Source organism: Myotis daubentonii, chromosome 4, assembly GCF_963259705.1.
Source record: "Myotis daubentonii chromosome 4, mMyoDau2.1, whole genome shotgun sequence".
Lineage (NCBI taxonomy): Eukaryota > Metazoa > Chordata > Mammalia > Chiroptera > Vespertilionidae > Myotis > Myotis daubentonii.
Window position 1 is genome coordinate 65,796,085 of NC_081843.1, and position 17,638 is coordinate 65,813,722.

A 17,638-nucleotide genomic window follows, 5' to 3' on the forward strand; every position below is an offset into this window, starting at 1 on the left:
TAAACATTGCTAAAATAAACACATTCATTTTTTAAAATCACATAGTTAAGCTGTATGAAATCTTTGACATATGACCTTACTAACACTGGGTATTATAATTTTAGTTTTAAAAATTCTTTAGCTGTAATACATGGTAGAAAAATGACATCTTTATGTTTTAACAAACATTTTAGGGATTACAAAACCTAAAGTAACCTATTTTAGTACTATGACTATTTGGTTACATTTTTCTAAGAATCTACTGTTTAATTTTTTTTAATATGAATTTCTCTTACCTTTCACTGGAGATATTTCTGCCTCATCAACTGCTGTCAGCTGAATGGTGAAACGCCTGTCCTCCAACACCGTGTCTTGAAGTGTGTGCAATACAATGGTCTTCTGGGACTCAGTCTACACCAAATGACAGGAGTAATAAATTCTCCAGACTGACTGACATCATAGTCTGAATGTTCCCATTTGCAGGATACTGTTTATATCCATAAGCATTCTTAAAGTATATCATTTTCCTCCCCTAGAATTATGGGTTGCTTCTAAAGAGAATTACTATGTAAAAGTGAGCTTTGACCATAAATGCTATTCAAGTTCTTAATAGAAAAAAAAGGGGGGGGGATTAGCACAGCTTCTAAATTTACTAAAAATTTTCAATGATGAAAAGTCCCATCTCTTAAAGAGAGCTATATGGTCGCAGCATGATGTAAAAATGCAAAGGTCAGAGGTTTACCATTTATAAAGGTCATCTTTCTACTATCCATTTGACCCTACCCGCTACCCATCCCTGCTTCCTTCCCATTCCTTCCACAGGTGTTATCTCAAGAGTGCTCACTATCATTCCCTCCCTCTCGCCTTACACTTAGCAAAGGAATTTTGGGGGGCATCTGTGTTCAGTGTAGGCTGGAAGGGAAGGGACAAAGGAAAGCAAATATAGAGAGGACAACTAGATTAACACTTTGAGACATAACCAGGTATCATTTTATCTTTACTTTTCTACCTCTGCATGCTTATAAAACAACTCACTGTCCTATGCATCACTGGTTAATTTTCTGCAGTTTGAATTCTGCTGTTTATTCCTTCTCATGTACATCTTAGTTCTGTGATTATATTTTTTCCTCTGAGATTTTTAATATTTTTCACTCAAGCTGTTCTCCATAATTCATTATTTCTATTTCACAGTAACTGTACTTTTAAAAAATTTTTGTAAGATTTTCTAGGAAAAATGTATATTTCTTGCCTCAACCTAATTAAATGTATTCATAGAAAAATCAATCTTATTTATGAAATACAATGAATCACTTCAATGCCTTTATTTGCTTAGATTTGCATAAAGAAGTGTCTTACAATTTTTAGCATTTTCTCTCTTTAAATGCTTATTTCTTTTTTGTTAATTCTTATTTTGCGAGGTTTTTAAAAACGTATGTATCAGTTCCATTTTTCTGGTTTTTATCTGATTTGCTTATTTTATTTTTATTAATTTAGAAAAGATGTTCGCAAACATGATTCTAAAAGCAAGGTGGAAGATACAGGATTCCCTCATTTGAGGCTTTGTGTGCTGTTACAGAGCTAGGTCTTCTGTGGGTATGAGAAAGCCACTAGATTGTGTTAAGCAGGGGGCGACATATAATGATCTATCTTATAGAACGTTAACCCTGTCAGTGCCACAAGTAATGGACAGAAAAAGGACGAGATTTAGAATAGTGTACAAGTTAAAAGACTCTACCTAATGGAAGATGATGGAGGCGTGCATCGTCACAGACATGAAGAGAAGGAGCAGTGGTGAGAAAGGGTACTTAAAAGGGAAACTGACAAGACTCGGTGACCAAATATAAGCAAGAGTTACTCCCAGATGTCCAGCTTGGTTGACTGATTTTGCCCTCAATCAGGAGAGAAAATGTTGAGAGAAGAGTAGTTTTGATGGTGGCATTGGGGCAGTGACTGAACTAAATTTTATTTCAGATATCTAGGGGTGTGTGTGTGTGTGTGTGTGTGTGTGTGTGTGATTTTCCCCCTAAACACATAAAATTTCAAAGGAAGTCCAGACATAGTAAATACTATCAAAAGAATTCATAAGTAAGAATATGAAAAGGAAAAGCAAGCAAAGACAAATTAGAGGAAAACTGCAGGGGTCCTGAGGCTGAGTATACCTCATCGAAATGAAGCGTCCCATTCAAAGGACTGAGGTCATCCTTAGCCATCTCATCCACAGTCCACTGCAATCGGACGGCTCCTTTTCCTCCTGGTGACCGGACGACCGTCAATGTCACATATGAATCAGGGTCATCAGACAGAAGGGATTCATCAACCATTACCTGAAAGAAAGAAAACCCCGATAAAAAAAAAAAAAGTAGGGAAGACAAACAATCTTATTTCTATTTACAATGACTGGAACTTTTGAATTTAGAATTCTGTCTATACAGCTGAAAAGATATTTCACCACACCCCATTTCCTTTTTGTCCTAGGCACTCAGCTACTTGGTATTTCCTAGCTACTCTTGCAATTAGGTGGAGCATGTGACTGAATTTTGACCCAAAAATATAGATAGAAGTAACATATGTTACTAAAAGTCTGGCTATCAACTTCTCACACAAGCCTCCATATCCCCGCCTTCCCCATTTGCCAGGTGACGAGAGGGGACTCTCGGGACCTAGAGGAGCACAGAGTCACAGGATGGAAAGAGTCTGCTGCCCAAGATGCCAGTTGATGGAGAGGTGTCTGTTAGACCCCAACTAGGAACACTGAGGTAGACACGTGCATAAAGAAGAAATAAAATAACGAAAAGAGAAATATTTTGTTAAGGAAGATTTGGGGGTTCTTTTTATGACCATCAGGCACCCCACATAATATAGACTTAAACTGCCCTCTGAATTATGCAGTATGCCAACTTTAGTAAGTCCGAATTTAAAAGAGATTTTATTATTATGACATAAAGACAGAAGGAAATTCAGACTGTTAGTTTACCAATACTGGTTTAACTGAATGACATATATTGAGACTCTGTGAAGCAAAGTCCAAATTGAGCCTATTATATCCACCAATTATGGAAATACAAAACATAACACAATGCCTTCCATTTTCAAGACAGACAGACATACTTAACTAACATTTAATTTAATCTTGTTTTGATTTTTCCATGAGATTTTGCATTGGTGCCAAGAGTAGGGATTTGGAGGCAACTGACATTTATTTTCTATTATGTCCATTTTTGCACGTAAACTTATTGAAGCCTCACAGAAACCTGAGGACCAGCTACATATGCATATACTTGGAGAAGAGGAGCCTGGAACCTGATAGAGATGTTTGACTCCACAGCCAGTGCTATACCAACCACTCCTCAGAGCCCAGAAATATTAAACAAGAAAGAAAGAAAGAAAAAACCCCACTATAAACAAACTGCACAGAGAAGTCCTTTTTGTTTCCACAGATAACATTTTAGCTTAGGTTTCGCAAGATTTCCTTGGGCCTCGGCTATTCCCCGTGCTTTATTATACTTGGCATATTGTTCTTGTGAGCAGCTTAAAAATTTTGATAGATTTATATTAACAATCTTTTCTCCATGTTCTTCTGTGCTGAATCTAATCTGTATCATCAAATGAGGTTAACAGAATGTTCAATGTGTGTCCAATAGTGAATATCTTAGATACAAGTTAAAAGAGAAACTCCATGTGATCAAGAGCCTTTGGCAGTGAGAAAGATAAGAATTAAGGAAAGTAGCCATAAAGGGTTCGTAATAAGCTAAAATTAATACCAGCAATAATAAAAACAGCAATGGACATGTACTGAGTATAAAGCCTAGTTATAAGAGCTTCACATATATTAATTCATTTACTCCTCGCAACAAGGGTTATACAGTAGGGTTTGGGGGGCGCAACTCTTACTATCCTATATAATAAAAGCCTAGCTGGTGTCATGCCCTCACGCGACGTCGCCACAAGATGGCAACGTGCACAGTGGAGGCGGGGACCAGTGGCCGCTCTGCATCGTGAGACCTGGGGGTCCCGTGGCTCTGCACGGCATGGAGGAGGCCGGTCCCAGCATCTCCGCTGCCTTGCATGGAGGAGGCAGGTCACGGCAGGGGAGGGCAGTTGTGGGCGATCAGGCTGGCATGGGAGGGCAGTTGGGGGTGATCAAGCTGGCAGGGGAGGGCAGTTGGGGGCAATCAGGCCAGCAGAGAAGGGTAGTTGTGGGCAATCAGGCCAGCAGGGGAGCGGTTAGGGGGCAATCAGGCTGGCAGGCAGAATCAGTTAGGGGCAATCAGGCAGGCAGGCAGGTGAGTGGTTAGGAGCCAGCAGTCCCAGATTGTGAGAGGGATGTCCCAGATTGGAAAGGGTACAGGCCAGGTTGAGCGACACCCTCCCACCCTATGCATGAATTTCGTGCACTGGGCCTCTAGTTAGACTATAAGACAAATTGGAAATTGGAGGTTATTGCAATAAGCTATAAGATCTCGGACCAAGGGTGCACTAAACTAGTTAAGATAAAATTAATAAACAAAAATTATTTATTAATAGTAATATAACTCTTCATTTTCCCTAACAATGAGAGGAGTTTGTAAATACACCATCCAGTATGGAAGTCCAAAAAGTGTGTGACAAAGTTAATAGCAAAAGCATTTTATAAGGTTTCACCAATTGGAGGTTTGACTATTAAGTCCTGAACCTTTTATCTAACTTGAGAAGCTAACAGAGACATTTTATAAAAATTAAATTATACATTCATGTGTATTAAAATATTTCTTTGCACATACAGATAGAAAGAAAGCCTAGGTGGAACTACAACAAAATATTAGTGATGTTTATCTCAGGGTAGTAATATTATGGATACTTTTACTGTCGTCTTTATACATTTTTGTATTTCCCTAGACCTTTTATGTTGCCTGGAGACATTCACAGCTATTCTTGTGAATCTACAACTCCTTACACACCCTTAACTCTGCTTATTCCTTTCCAGGAAAGAGTCTCATTAGGCTATTGCAATGCAAGTATGGTGTCCCTCTTATGGTTTCCATTTCTTAAAAGCTGAAATTTCAGTTGTTAAATCATTAGACAATTATTATGGTATCTTTAAAATTTGGAGCATCTGGAACATACAACACTGATAGGCAAGTTATAGGACTAGCCCTGCCTCTTCAGAGCAATAATGGCATGAACATTAGAGCAATTTGTTATTACATAAATGATCGATGGTGTATTGCTGACTACCTGTGACAATGACATATGGATATAAAAAGTTATTCTGTACCCCAGAATTATCTAAATATTTTTATTATTTCATTTTAGAGCTTTCTTTGAAAGATAAAGTCATAACAATTATTACATAATCATCATGTAGTAATTACAATATTGTTTTATGGTCCTTTATTTTATATTTAAGATGTAGGGATAATTTAGCACTAGTCATTAAACCTGGCTGCACAAATGAGTGGTTAAGCATTTTTTCTCTCTCAATGGTTGAACCAAAAATAATTGGGCTACCTTCTCCAGATCTCAGAAGTAGACAGCCAATGAGAAGTAAGAGGGAAGAAAGAGAAGAAATATAGAGAAATGCATGGGGTGACTGTGGGTTTTTGTTCAATATAAGTCAAGCAAGAGTACCAGAAGGCAGGGTAATATAAACACCTCCCCATCTAAATCCATCTTCGGTGGAACACCAGATCCATGACAGAATCAGGCCTTGTGATCAGGATGCTGGTCTGCCAGCAGGGCAGGAAGAGAACAAATGTATGGGGGGAAAGCACATCTTGGTTTATTACACTTAATAAGTAGGAATCTGGTTCCCTTTATAACTGCCTGAAGTAAGAATTATCATTACTATCAAACTGCATAGATTGGATGATTGGCCCCTAATTCAACAGCCAACTCAAAAGACCCTTGAAAAGAGACTCACAAGTGAAGGGTTCTGAAGAGGTTTTAAAAAAAAAAAAATTAGACACCTTTCTACTAAAAATTACACAGAAAAAATTAGCCTAGGAGAAGCCCCTCCCCCAGTGTATTTCACTTACAGTCTTTTCTTCAAATCCAAATACTCCAAATGGAGAATCATTTTGTGGAATTACAACAGTTACTACAACATCGTCACCAAGTCTGCCACCTCCAGTCACCCTGATTAAGGAAATACTAAAAGTCTCCATGAGTTCAAATTCAGCATCATCAATTATGGTTATTTCTATCATGGCAGTAACCTACAAAAGAAAAGGAAAGAAGGAAAAGAGAGAGAAAGAGGAAGAAGAAAGGAGAGATAGAGGGAAGGGTACATAATGTAATATCAATTTTTGAACATATAGTTTATTTTTTAGTTAAAATTTAAAAACATAGTGCAAAATAAAAATGCAGGATTATTTGCCTGTCATGTTCATAATAGCATTTTAAAGTCATACATTTATTGTAGTTCAAAGAAATGTATAGGTAATTATGTTCAAGATATAGGAAATCATATATATAATATAGTAATTATAGATACAAAAATAATGAGACCTTATTCCTTATTTTATTTTTTTGTTAATCCTCACCCAAGGATATTTTTTCCATTGATTCTTGAGAGAGAGTGAAAAGGACGGAGAGAGAGAAACATCAATGTGAAAGAGACATATTGATTGGTTGTCTTCCACACACCCCGACCAGAGCCAGGGATAGAACCTACAACCCAGGTATGTGCCCTTGACTGGGAATCAAACTCATGACCCTTAGATGCACAAGCAACATTCTATCCACTTAGCTACACTGGCCAGAGCAATGAAGCCTTATTCTTGAACAAAAACATTTAAAATAACATGTTGGCTCTAACGACCATTGCACAAACATAAATTTTAGTATACTAAGTATTAACCTTACATGATATAAAATGGTACCATAGAAATTATCATTGTGTTTTGCAATTAGAATAAATCCCATTAGTTCCAAATACTATTCTTAGAATGTAGGAAAATAAAAAAGGCAGGAAGAAAACCTAAATCTTTGTTCTTAAATATTCATGATCAGGATTTTGTTCATTTTTCTGGGTCTATCTTGAAAGTTTTAATAACTTATAAGTAAAACTTAGTCCAGATGGTGATTTCACTTTTCGTGATAAAAAATATCCCAGCTAGCCATGATCAATGTGGCTCAGTAGGCTGGAGCATCATCTAGTACACCAAAAGTTGGAGGGTTCGATTTCAGGTCAGGGCACATACCTAGGTTGTGCATTCGATCCCCATACAGGAGGCAACCAACCGATGTTTCTCTCTCATATCTACGTTTCTCTTTCTCTCTCTATTTCTCTTCCTATGTCCATTAATTAATTATATACTAACTAACAGTATTTCTGTTTGGCTTGACAGAATTCAGAGTATAATTCATTTAGCAACCACTATTGCACAATCATTTAATGGATGTCTATAAAATGTTTGAAGTACAACCAGAAAAATGCTAATATGTTCATAACTAGCATACTTGTCTCTCTGCAAATTTAAGAATCCCATGAGATGGCTTAAAGTCTTCCAGGCCAGCACTGTCCAGTGTTGCTTTCCAATAAACATCCACTGCCCCAAAGCTTCCAGCCAGCCGGACTACAGGAACTCGAAGAATGTTCAGGGGTGGAGGTACCTCATAGGCAGTGATCACTCCAACAGCATCCTTTAAGTAAAGGATATAAGTTAAAATGGAAGACAAAAGTAACTCTCAGAAGGCATAACTTTCTAAATTTATTATTTATACTTAGAATGGCTATGTTTACTCTTCAAAGTAGAAATACACAGTTTCTATATATATTCATTTAGAACTCTTAGATTTAAATGTAGGATGAATAAATTTATTTATCCCTTGGGTCTAGCTCAAAGAGAACTAAGAATTAATCTATAAGATAAAGACAGATGTTTATGAATATCTTCAAGCAAAGCCACTTATTTTGCAGAAAATATGACACTGGCCAAATTGGAAGGTGCAAACGGCCATATCACAATAAATGTATGAAAGTTCATCTCACTCTGGTAACATGAAACTTAAAGATTCCTCTGGGATCATTATTTTCTTCTATCATTATCTCAACTATTTCCATCCCGGGTCTCCGAACACGTGGCCGTCCTGCAGAGAAGTCAGAGTTCACCAGGTACACCTTGGTGATGTTGACAATGAATCCTTCCTCCAACTCAGGAGCATCATCCTGGAGGTGAACAGGGAAGTGAGGGGACAGAGAGGGTGCCTTATTTTTTTAAATATATTGAACATGCTTTGGATATTTGGAATGAGTAGCTGTATCACACTTTCCAAAATAATTTCTTCCAATATTTTAACACATTCCCATTGACAATATCAGAATGTTTGGAAATATTCAAGCTTAGGAAATAATAGACGCCTCATACTTATTAGCAAGTAAAATAATTTTGAATATATTGTATTGAATATATTGGATTTTTAGAATTATTTGAAAAAAATATATATATATATATATATCCCTCCCCCAAGTGTAGGACAAACTGGTAAATACTACATACACCTTAAAAGTAAAAGCCTTAGATTTATAAATCTAGACATAATCCCTCATTTTAATAAATTGTTTTAAAGACTTTTACTTTATTATTCAATAGGTAATAAACAATTTAAAAAGATAAAAAGAATACATAGTGAAAAGTGAAGGAACTTTTGCTTTGCCCCAGACTTCACATCTTTCCCATGTCTTCCCCAGAAACCACTATTATCTAATACCGTCAATACCATTATTAGTAACACTAATGTTATATCATATTTATTTAACAATATAAAATATAGTTAATATTACATGTAGTATTCTAACATAAAAATACAGTATTTAATTATGTAATATTATTGGTAACACTATTAATCAATTTCAGTTTCATTACAGATATACACACATAAGAAAGAGACAGAGCATAGCACTAAAACCAGATCTAAACCATCTGAAAACTAATCTTAATTCAACTAATTGTATCATTCAATGAAAATATTGCCCTATCAATTTAACAATAAAAATAACCAGATTGATTTTATTCATTCATTTACCATTAACCAACCAACAAATGCATCCAATCAGACATATAATCCTATTAACTACAGCCTAGACTCACCGGTAAAATGTTAACTTTGACATAAGTTTCTTTTATATTTTCTTTCATTATTATTATTGTTTCTTGTAGCACATAATCTTCATTCTCTGTAGCTTGATTATTGGCGGGCAGTAAGAAATTGGGTTTAGCTATCAAGTGAATGGCAATGTCTCCGCGTAGTCCTTTATCTCGAACAATTTGTAACTGAAGAGTGGTGATATTCTCTGTGGACAGACATGACTCAAGTACATAAGATTTTCTATGTACTGTCAATGCTATTCCAGGCACTTAGGGTGGAACGTTCTGCACTACCCCTTTTAGGCAGTTAAGGAAAGGGAGACAAAACAAAGACAATGTACACCCCCAAGGAGTATTTTGTGCTGTGCTCACCTATTCCCAAAGTTGTGCTGAGATTCCCCATACACTGCAAGCAACGTATCCCAGTTCTAAGCCCTCCCTGCTGCTTTTCTAGCATACTCTATGCTGCCCATTTCATGAACTTTAACAGAAATTGGTGAAAATCTTTTTTTTAAATATATTTTTATTGCTTTCAGAGAGGAAGAGAGAGAGAGAGAGAAACATCAATGATGAGAGAGAATTGTTGATAGGCTGCCATTTGCATGCTCCCTACCCGGGCATGCGCCCTTGACCAAAATCGAACCCAGAACCCTTCAGTCCTCATGCTGATGCTCGAGCCACTGACCCAAACTGGCTAGGGCCTGAAAATCTTTAGAGAAGTGCATACATGCAGGTTGACCAGAGGTACTAATTACAAATGCTAAGAAGATTCTTCAAAAATGAATAAATACCAAAGTCATCATTTAGTAACTACTCTTTAGAACAATTTTGCTTTTATAGTGAGATACCTATCACAAGGCTCAAAGTATTCCATAGCACCTATTTTTTATTTAATTTTTTAGATTTTTAAAAATTTAATTTGCCATATAAATAAAGAAAAAACTGTGTGTCAATCTTCCTTACTGGTCTGTGCATTTCTAATAACCAAATACCATGTCTTTGCTTCCAGAACACACAGCACAATTTCTGGAACTTACTTGATGCTTTAAAAATATTTGTTAAATAAATAAATGAACAGGTTATTTTATTTTAAACCTATTGCTTCTGTCCCATATATACAGAAATATAAAGGCCCAGATGCATAATTACATGGCATTTTTCTCATCAACTACTGAAATGGTAGGACATGGAGAGATGCCCATGTTCCTATTGGAAACTTTTAGAAACTTTACATAGCATATGTAACATACATACATATTATATAGTATATATAACTTTTTATTTAAATAAGCCAAATGACCTTTATCTACAAAAATCCATTTATCCACTGATATGGAGAGTTACTTAGGCAGATTTCAGCACTAAGCTCAAAGGAAATAGAGACTGATTACTTCAGAGAAAATATTATTCTAATCATTGCTTTAGATTTAGCAATTAACACCTGCAGTACCATATGCATTTCTCTGTGTTGCTCCTTGTTCCTGGTAACTTGAAAATCTAGAGAGGACATCTGAGTGAGGAAAGAGGACAGATAAATAAAGGATGAAAAAGAGAAAGTAAAATAAAAACCAATCCTCTTTGCTGTAATGATTTACTATGATTTATTAAGATTTCTGTTATAATAATAGTCTCAAAATAGTAAAGGTATTTTTGAACGTTTGCATGATCATAAAATTCAATAATTATAAACAAAAAAGTAAAAAGGATTAAGACATGTCAAATTAAAAAATATCACATAAAAAGAGAAATGTACATTTCTAGTAAATATTGCAGTTAAATTATCCAATAAAACTTACTAGAACCTGAAAAAGATTTAACAAGATTTACCTTTGGGCTCTGCTACCCTAACAAAGAGAGACTCAGCATGCCAGCCCACCAAGCCATAGGGTGAGTCACTGGGCAGAGTGGTTATCACAGACTTGCTTCTTTTCTGATCAATAGCAGCACCTTTCGATGGGTCCTCAACCCCTTCTGTGCTAATGCGGGTGAGTGTTATGGTCACAATCTCTGATAACTCTGGTACATCATCAGCAAGAATGGTCAGGGTGATTGTAGACAGTGCCTGGCCTTCAGAAAATGAAATCTAAAATTTTAAACAAAGAAAAGTTTACCTATTTTTTCATTATCACTGTGCAGCAAGAATAAGAGAGGTTAGATTTGTTTTATATTGGCCACAACTTAAATAACAAGAGATATTTAAGCAACATATCTACAAATCAAATGTCTTTCATATAAAAAGTGAAAGATTAAGAAAAAAATAAACCATTACTAAAACTTAACCTAATAAAACGGTAGCCAAATTATTATATCCTGAAGCCTACTTTCTATTAAAATATCGAGTACATAGTCTTTCTGTGGGAATCTAAGTCCTAGATACCATATAGAGAAATCTATAAACATTAAGAAAACGGCATATGGTTTAAATACTCTTCTCTACAAAATTTTGGCTATAATTGCTATTTCCCTTGGGTAAACTCTGATTAGATGTGTCATTTAACAATTTATAAATCAAAACAGAGGTGGAGAACAAAGAATAGGCAGAGATACAAATCAGAGCATCTCTCTTCCCCTTTGGTGTCTCCATTGTCTGAAGAGTGAAATCCGAGTTTGCTAAGTGGAATCAAGTTCTTTCCAATAGGGCTTCTGTCTGCTTCTTGAATGTCTTCTGTCTGCTTCTTGAATGTCATTTATCATTGTTCCTCATCTCATGCCTTATTCTCCAGCAATATGGCTAAAAACTACAATTATGCAAGCTAGTATTATAGGCCTATTTTGCTGGCATTCATCTCTCCACCTTGAGATGGCACTTGAGGATATAAATTCAACAGCTTCATTAATAAAACCAGGAGTCAGAAAACTACTGCCCTTTGGCCAAATCCACGTTTTGTAAATGAAGCTTTATTAGAACACACGCTCATTCAATTACATATTGTCTATAGCTGCTAGAGTGCTCCGAAGGCAAAGCTGGGAAAGAGGCCTTATAGCCCTCAACACCTAAAATATTTACTATCAAGCCCTTTACAGAAAGTGTTTACTGGCCTTTGGGTAAAATAATTAATTCTTTCAAAATATAGTCTACATTTAAGATACCATCATGCATTAAAATTTTAATCATGTTTATATAATACATATTAATTGGAGAAATATAATTCAGAGAAGAGAACTTGAGAGATACAACTCCAAGTTTTTGTAGCTTGCAACTTAAAGTAAATATTCAATGCAATGATGTTTGCCAGGTTATTTTTAAGAACTGAAGCTCTAATCACCTTTCAAATGATACAGAACCTGGAAATGATGGACCATAATATACATCTGTTAAGAGAACTCTTCAGAGAAGCATCTAGGCAAAATACATAAATTAGCCTATGAAACCCAAGACAAGGAGACAACCCATTTTCCAATTAGGAACTAACAGCTCCTTGAGCCCTCCCTTTGTGAGTCCTCTACATCTTTAGCCCATTCTGAGTCCATTTTTGAACCTGTGCCCCAATTTCATATGATCTTCCAATAGTAGATGTGATCCTCTGCTCAGATACCTGCTTGGGGCTGATGCACCCATCCCCCAGAGGGAATAACAGCTTCTGCATTTCTCACTGGGAACTGCCCTGGCTGCAGCAACTGTTCCACCCAAGATTATGACCCATCCAGAGGCCGACTGAAGGTCGAGGACAACTAAAATAGGGGTGCAACATCTCAGCTCCTTGACCCAGAAGGAAACAACTCCAAAGGACTAGCTTTGCTCCAGAACTCCCTCAGAGGCTCAACAGTCATCTGTGGATCAACTTCTCCCTCTGCACATTCTTATCTTCCTCACTTGTTTATACGTGTATCTTCCCAATAAACTGAAACCTTCCATCTCAGATTCTATTTACAGAAAACTCACCTATATTGCTAAACATCTCTGGTCTACTTTTTCGTACTTCTATTTTACAGAAATTTCTTCCCTGCTTACTGCTCCCAAAACTTGAAATCACATTTCCATTCCAATCCCAAATTTGCTTGGGTTTATCTTTCCGATAATGTAATACATCCAAAATTTGCCCAACCAATATAATGAACTTCAAAAGGGATGACTTTTTTTTACAGATATTTTGGTATTATAGAAAAAAAAAAAACACAATAATCACAACAATAATCTATGGTGACTAGAGAGGGATACAATCTAACACTTCATCCCTAAGGCAGGATTTGGTGCCATGCATCAACAGTAACCATAATTTATGGATCTGGAGAGCATTATGCTAAGTGAAATAAGCCAGTTAGAGAGACAAATATCACATGATCTCACTCATTTATGGAATATAATGAACAACATAAACTAATTAACAAAAACAGATCCAGAGACAGAGCAGCATCAGTCAGACTGTCAAACCCCAGAGGGAAGGTAGGGGAGGGTGGGGGTAAGGGGGAAAGATCAACCAAAGGACTTGTATGCATGCATATAAGCCTAACCAATGGACACAGACAACAGGGGGTGAGGGCATGAGTTGGGGAGGTCAGGGGGGTTATGGTGGGATAAGGACACATATGTAATACCTTAATAAAAAAATAAATTAAAAAAAATAAAAATAACCTTCTTTTAGGCACAACTAGACATTTTCATGTAGAGTCATACTTCCAAAATAAGTAATTTACCAATTGTGATCATAAACCTATCTTACGATCTTAAATCTATTTAAAGAGCAATGAGGAATATGTCTTTTGATTACTTCTTTTGGAAAATTATCTGTTTTAAAAAATCAAATGTAATGGATCATGGAGGTGAAAAAAATAATTTTGTTTTTTAGACAATGGGTGTTGTTTTTATAAATGTAGCAACTACTATGTTTTTCCTTAGAAATGTAAGGAATAATAAAATAAGCTAAATGTATTGAATAATAAGAAAAATAGTAACCATAATTTAAAAGTGACTGTCCTACAATTTTATAAATTACATACCACTCCTGAGATAGGAAATATATCACTAATACTTCCGTCAGCTTCCCATGCTATAGTTATACGACCATAAGTTCCTTTTAAGCGCTCAACATTCAAGGTTAGTAGGCTATCTTGCTCCATTTCTTCCACTTGCTTATATAATGAATTCTGAAAAATATATAGGAAATCACCAAGGTTATTTGAAATTACTTAAGTAAACTTTTATTTCATGCTACCATACATTTGCGAACTTCACAGCATGAAGCAACATGATATATTAAGTGAAAAACAATAGTTAAAGAAACATAATATCGGATGACTATGAATTTATTTTAAAACACACACGTTTGAAAAAGTAAAAGATTAAGTTAAAATAAACAAAAATGTTAGTTTTTTAGGATTATATTTATTTTTGTTTCCTGGTTTCTATATTTTTCAAGTTTTCTCCAATGAACATATCTTCTTTTTATAATCAGAAACAATATACTTTTTTGAAAGTGTTATACACAGAATGTAAAACAGTTTGTAGAACAGAGAGGACATGAGAGTTAGGAGAAGGAAGGCTTCTTCCTTGTGACCTTTGTAATCCCTCTAGGTCTTTGTTTTCTATTTGTAAAATAAGTGTTTAATCTACATGGTCTCCAAAATCCCACCAAAATGTAACGATGTCATGAGAATCAGGGAGCCCTTTCTGATCACTTACAAATGTCTCTTACCCTTAAATTTATATTCTTTGAAATGTTTCTATAGGCTGTCTTGTTTCCATTGATGTTTCATCCTTAGCTCATAGTCTTAAGACTATTTTTCCTGCCAGAAATATCATTTCCCTTGTGTTAGAATGCCATACTCTCTTCCTTTCATCTATACTTCTCTAGCCTCTTTCCTTTGTTGCAAACTTAGTTCTATCTCTGTGTGACTATAACATTCCTTGTCTGACACTTGCAACATCTCTTGCCAACCATTTAATGACTGTTTCCTCAAAATTAATATTCCAAAGAATCCCTTCTTGACAATATCCTGGTTTCTCTACAGGCAATACAGCAAAAATATGGAGTATAAAGACTTTAAAAAATCTTTTCAGTAAAATATTTCTTGCCTTTTTACTATGATAATCTGAAAAGAGATGCCCCCATTCATTTCTTAAAGGCTCTATTTAGAATGCTAACTTGAATAGATATCCTATCTCATAGCGATAGTTTACACAGCATTTTAACACAATGTTACAGATGTTACACAGTAATAAAATCTTGCTCAAGGCAATCAAACATTTCTGCAGAAAATGCTGTGATTTTAACATACGCATATAATTTGTTCACAAAAGACAATGCTCTGGCAGCAGGTGGCCAATGAGCATTAGAAATATGACGAGTGTGTAAGTAAAATGCACACTGAATTTGAAGATAAAATATGAAAAAAAGGATGTAAAATATTTCATCAATAATTTTATGTTGAAATTATAATATTTCAAATGTACTAGTTTAAATAAAATATATTAAAACTAACTTCACCTTTTCTTTTCCCTTTTTATGTGACTATAAGAAAACTCAAAATTACATATCTGGCTCACAGTGTATTTCTGTGGGGCAGAGCTGCCTCAGAGGGAGCTGACCCACCCTGAGTTCAGAATGGGCTAGGCTGGGTAACCGGGTGATCCTACAACCCTTGCAAGCAATTAACTCAGGACATTAGTGGGTCAAAAACTCCTCATCTTATCCCTGAAACCTCTTCTCCTACAGTGGTCCATACCTTGGTGAAAGGCAAACTCCTGCTTCCACACTATCGTTTGCTGCTGGATTACTTCAATAGTCTCCTGACTGGTCTATATCTGTTTTTGCCCATTTACAATCTAGTTTTGATCCTATGGCGTGGGTGTCCTTTTAAAATGCATGTCAGATCATGTTGCTCTTTTACTCTGACCCTTCGAAAGCTCTCAATTTCCCTCAGAGGTCAAATTTATATGACACTAAGGCACTCGTGCAGGACACAGCCAACATAGCAGGCCTTACTGCAATCCTTTGAAAGGCCTGCCTGCAAGATTGGCCCTTGGCTGGTGTCTGGGAACTTGAATTTCAGGAGGGTTCCCACCATTCCCAGAACTGACAATGAGTTCCATTTGCTTGACCTGTTTGAATACACAATGTGGTTTCTTTTTCTGGGAATCTGGAAGTTCACATGCCAGGTAGAGGGTGCCTACATGATCAGACCCCAATTAAAATCCTGAGCAATGAGTCTCTAATGAGCTTTGCTGGTTGACAACACTTCTCACGTGTTGTCATAACTTAACTCGATGCTGGGGGAATGCGTTCCCCGTGATTCCACTGGAAGAGAACACTGGGAAACTGGTACCTAGTTTTCTCTGGACTTTATCCCATGAGCCTTTTCCCTTAGCTGATTTTGTGTAACAAATCAGTGCTATGAGTTCTCCTTGCAAGTCACTGAGCCTGTGAGTGCTGGTGGGGAGTCCTGACTCACCTGGATCTCAGCTGCCTCAGCACACAGATCAGCCACCGTGAGTCCCCTGCTGCTCCTAAGAGGCAAGGCCTCCCTTCAGGGCCACTCCACTTGCTGATGGTTTCTCCCTGTCCTGATCGTTTTCCCCCAGATATGTGTGTAACTCACTTCCTCTCTCCTCCAGGCCTTTGTCCTCATGCATAATCCCTTTCCTCAGGAGAAAGCATCTCCATGTGTACAATGCATACAGAGTTACAAACTTCTCCCTCTCTTTCTCTCCTCCTCCTCCTCCTCCTCCTCATCTTTCTCCTTCTCATCCTCCTCCTCCTCCTCTTCCTCCCTTCACCCCCACAGAAATAACAAAGGCATAATAGGACAGTAAAATATTTATAAGTAATGTGTGTGACCAGACACAGTGATTGGGATCTACATGACTGTTTTCTGGAAACATGGGTAACAGCAAATTCAAACTCCTGGGCCAAGGCCAACTGGTAACATTTCAAATTCAATCTTATAAAAGGAATCAGTACAAACAATAAAGTTTAGAACAAATGGACCCAGGGGGTCCAGTGTGTAAGACTAAATTGCAAGGCAGCAGTAGAACTGAGCTTAGAATGCACAGTAGGGGGTGAAGCAGGCAAAGGGAAAGAAGAGAGGCTTAAAATACTCAAGTACGACTCGCTAGTGCTGATAACTCATATATAAATGCAGTGAATACATCGTTCTGAATTCTAAGTGTGAGATCTTTGGATCATTACCTGAGCAAATCCAACAACTCCATAGGCATCATCATTAGACAGAATAGTGATTTTTACATAACCATTAATACCAATCTCTGCTCCTCCTTTAGGATTTTTAAGCTGAACTCTGAAAGATTCTTCCTCCTCTGGAACTGTATCATCGAGAATATTTACTGCGATTATAGCTTCTCTGACACCAGGTTCAAATATCAGTTCACCTGAACTGACATGGAAGAATGTATACAGTCAGTCAGCTACAACAAATTAAAGACATATACACAGTACATTGCTCATAAAACTCTTAGAACATTGATTGATATTCAAAGTTTGGAAAAATCACATTTCATAAGTAAAATTTTAATCTGAAGTGTTCATATACTACTAACTTGGTAGAATAAATATTAGAAATCTGGATAACAACCAAATGTCTGGTTTATAAATAGCTGATATATCATACATTTTTCAGTCATTGGATAAAGACTT

The 17,638-nt window shown here is 36.4% G+C and overlaps 1 protein-coding gene across 1 annotated transcript in view; it reads right to left on the reverse strand.

Annotated features, from left to right (window-relative positions):
- ADGRV1 (adhesion G protein-coupled receptor V1) overlaps nucleotides 1-17,638 on the reverse strand; it is a 444,163-nt gene that overhangs the window by 320,091 nt on the left and 106,434 nt on the right. The window contains exons 52-60 of the mRNA XM_059695089.1: nucleotides 17,174-17,378; nucleotides 13,986-14,132; nucleotides 10,875-11,130; nucleotides 9,051-9,253; nucleotides 7,952-8,128; nucleotides 7,420-7,602; nucleotides 5,994-6,173; nucleotides 2,139-2,303; nucleotides 276-390 (exon numbers count right to left, since the gene is read on the reverse strand). Of these exons, the coding sequence (XP_059551072.1) occupies nucleotides 276-390; nucleotides 2,139-2,303; nucleotides 5,994-6,173; nucleotides 7,420-7,602; nucleotides 7,952-8,128; nucleotides 9,051-9,253; nucleotides 10,875-11,130; nucleotides 13,986-14,132; nucleotides 17,174-17,378 (1,631 nt within the window). The remainder of the gene's footprint in view (nucleotides 1-275; nucleotides 391-2,138; nucleotides 2,304-5,993; nucleotides 6,174-7,419; nucleotides 7,603-7,951; nucleotides 8,129-9,050; nucleotides 9,254-10,874; nucleotides 11,131-13,985; nucleotides 14,133-17,173; nucleotides 17,379-17,638) is intronic.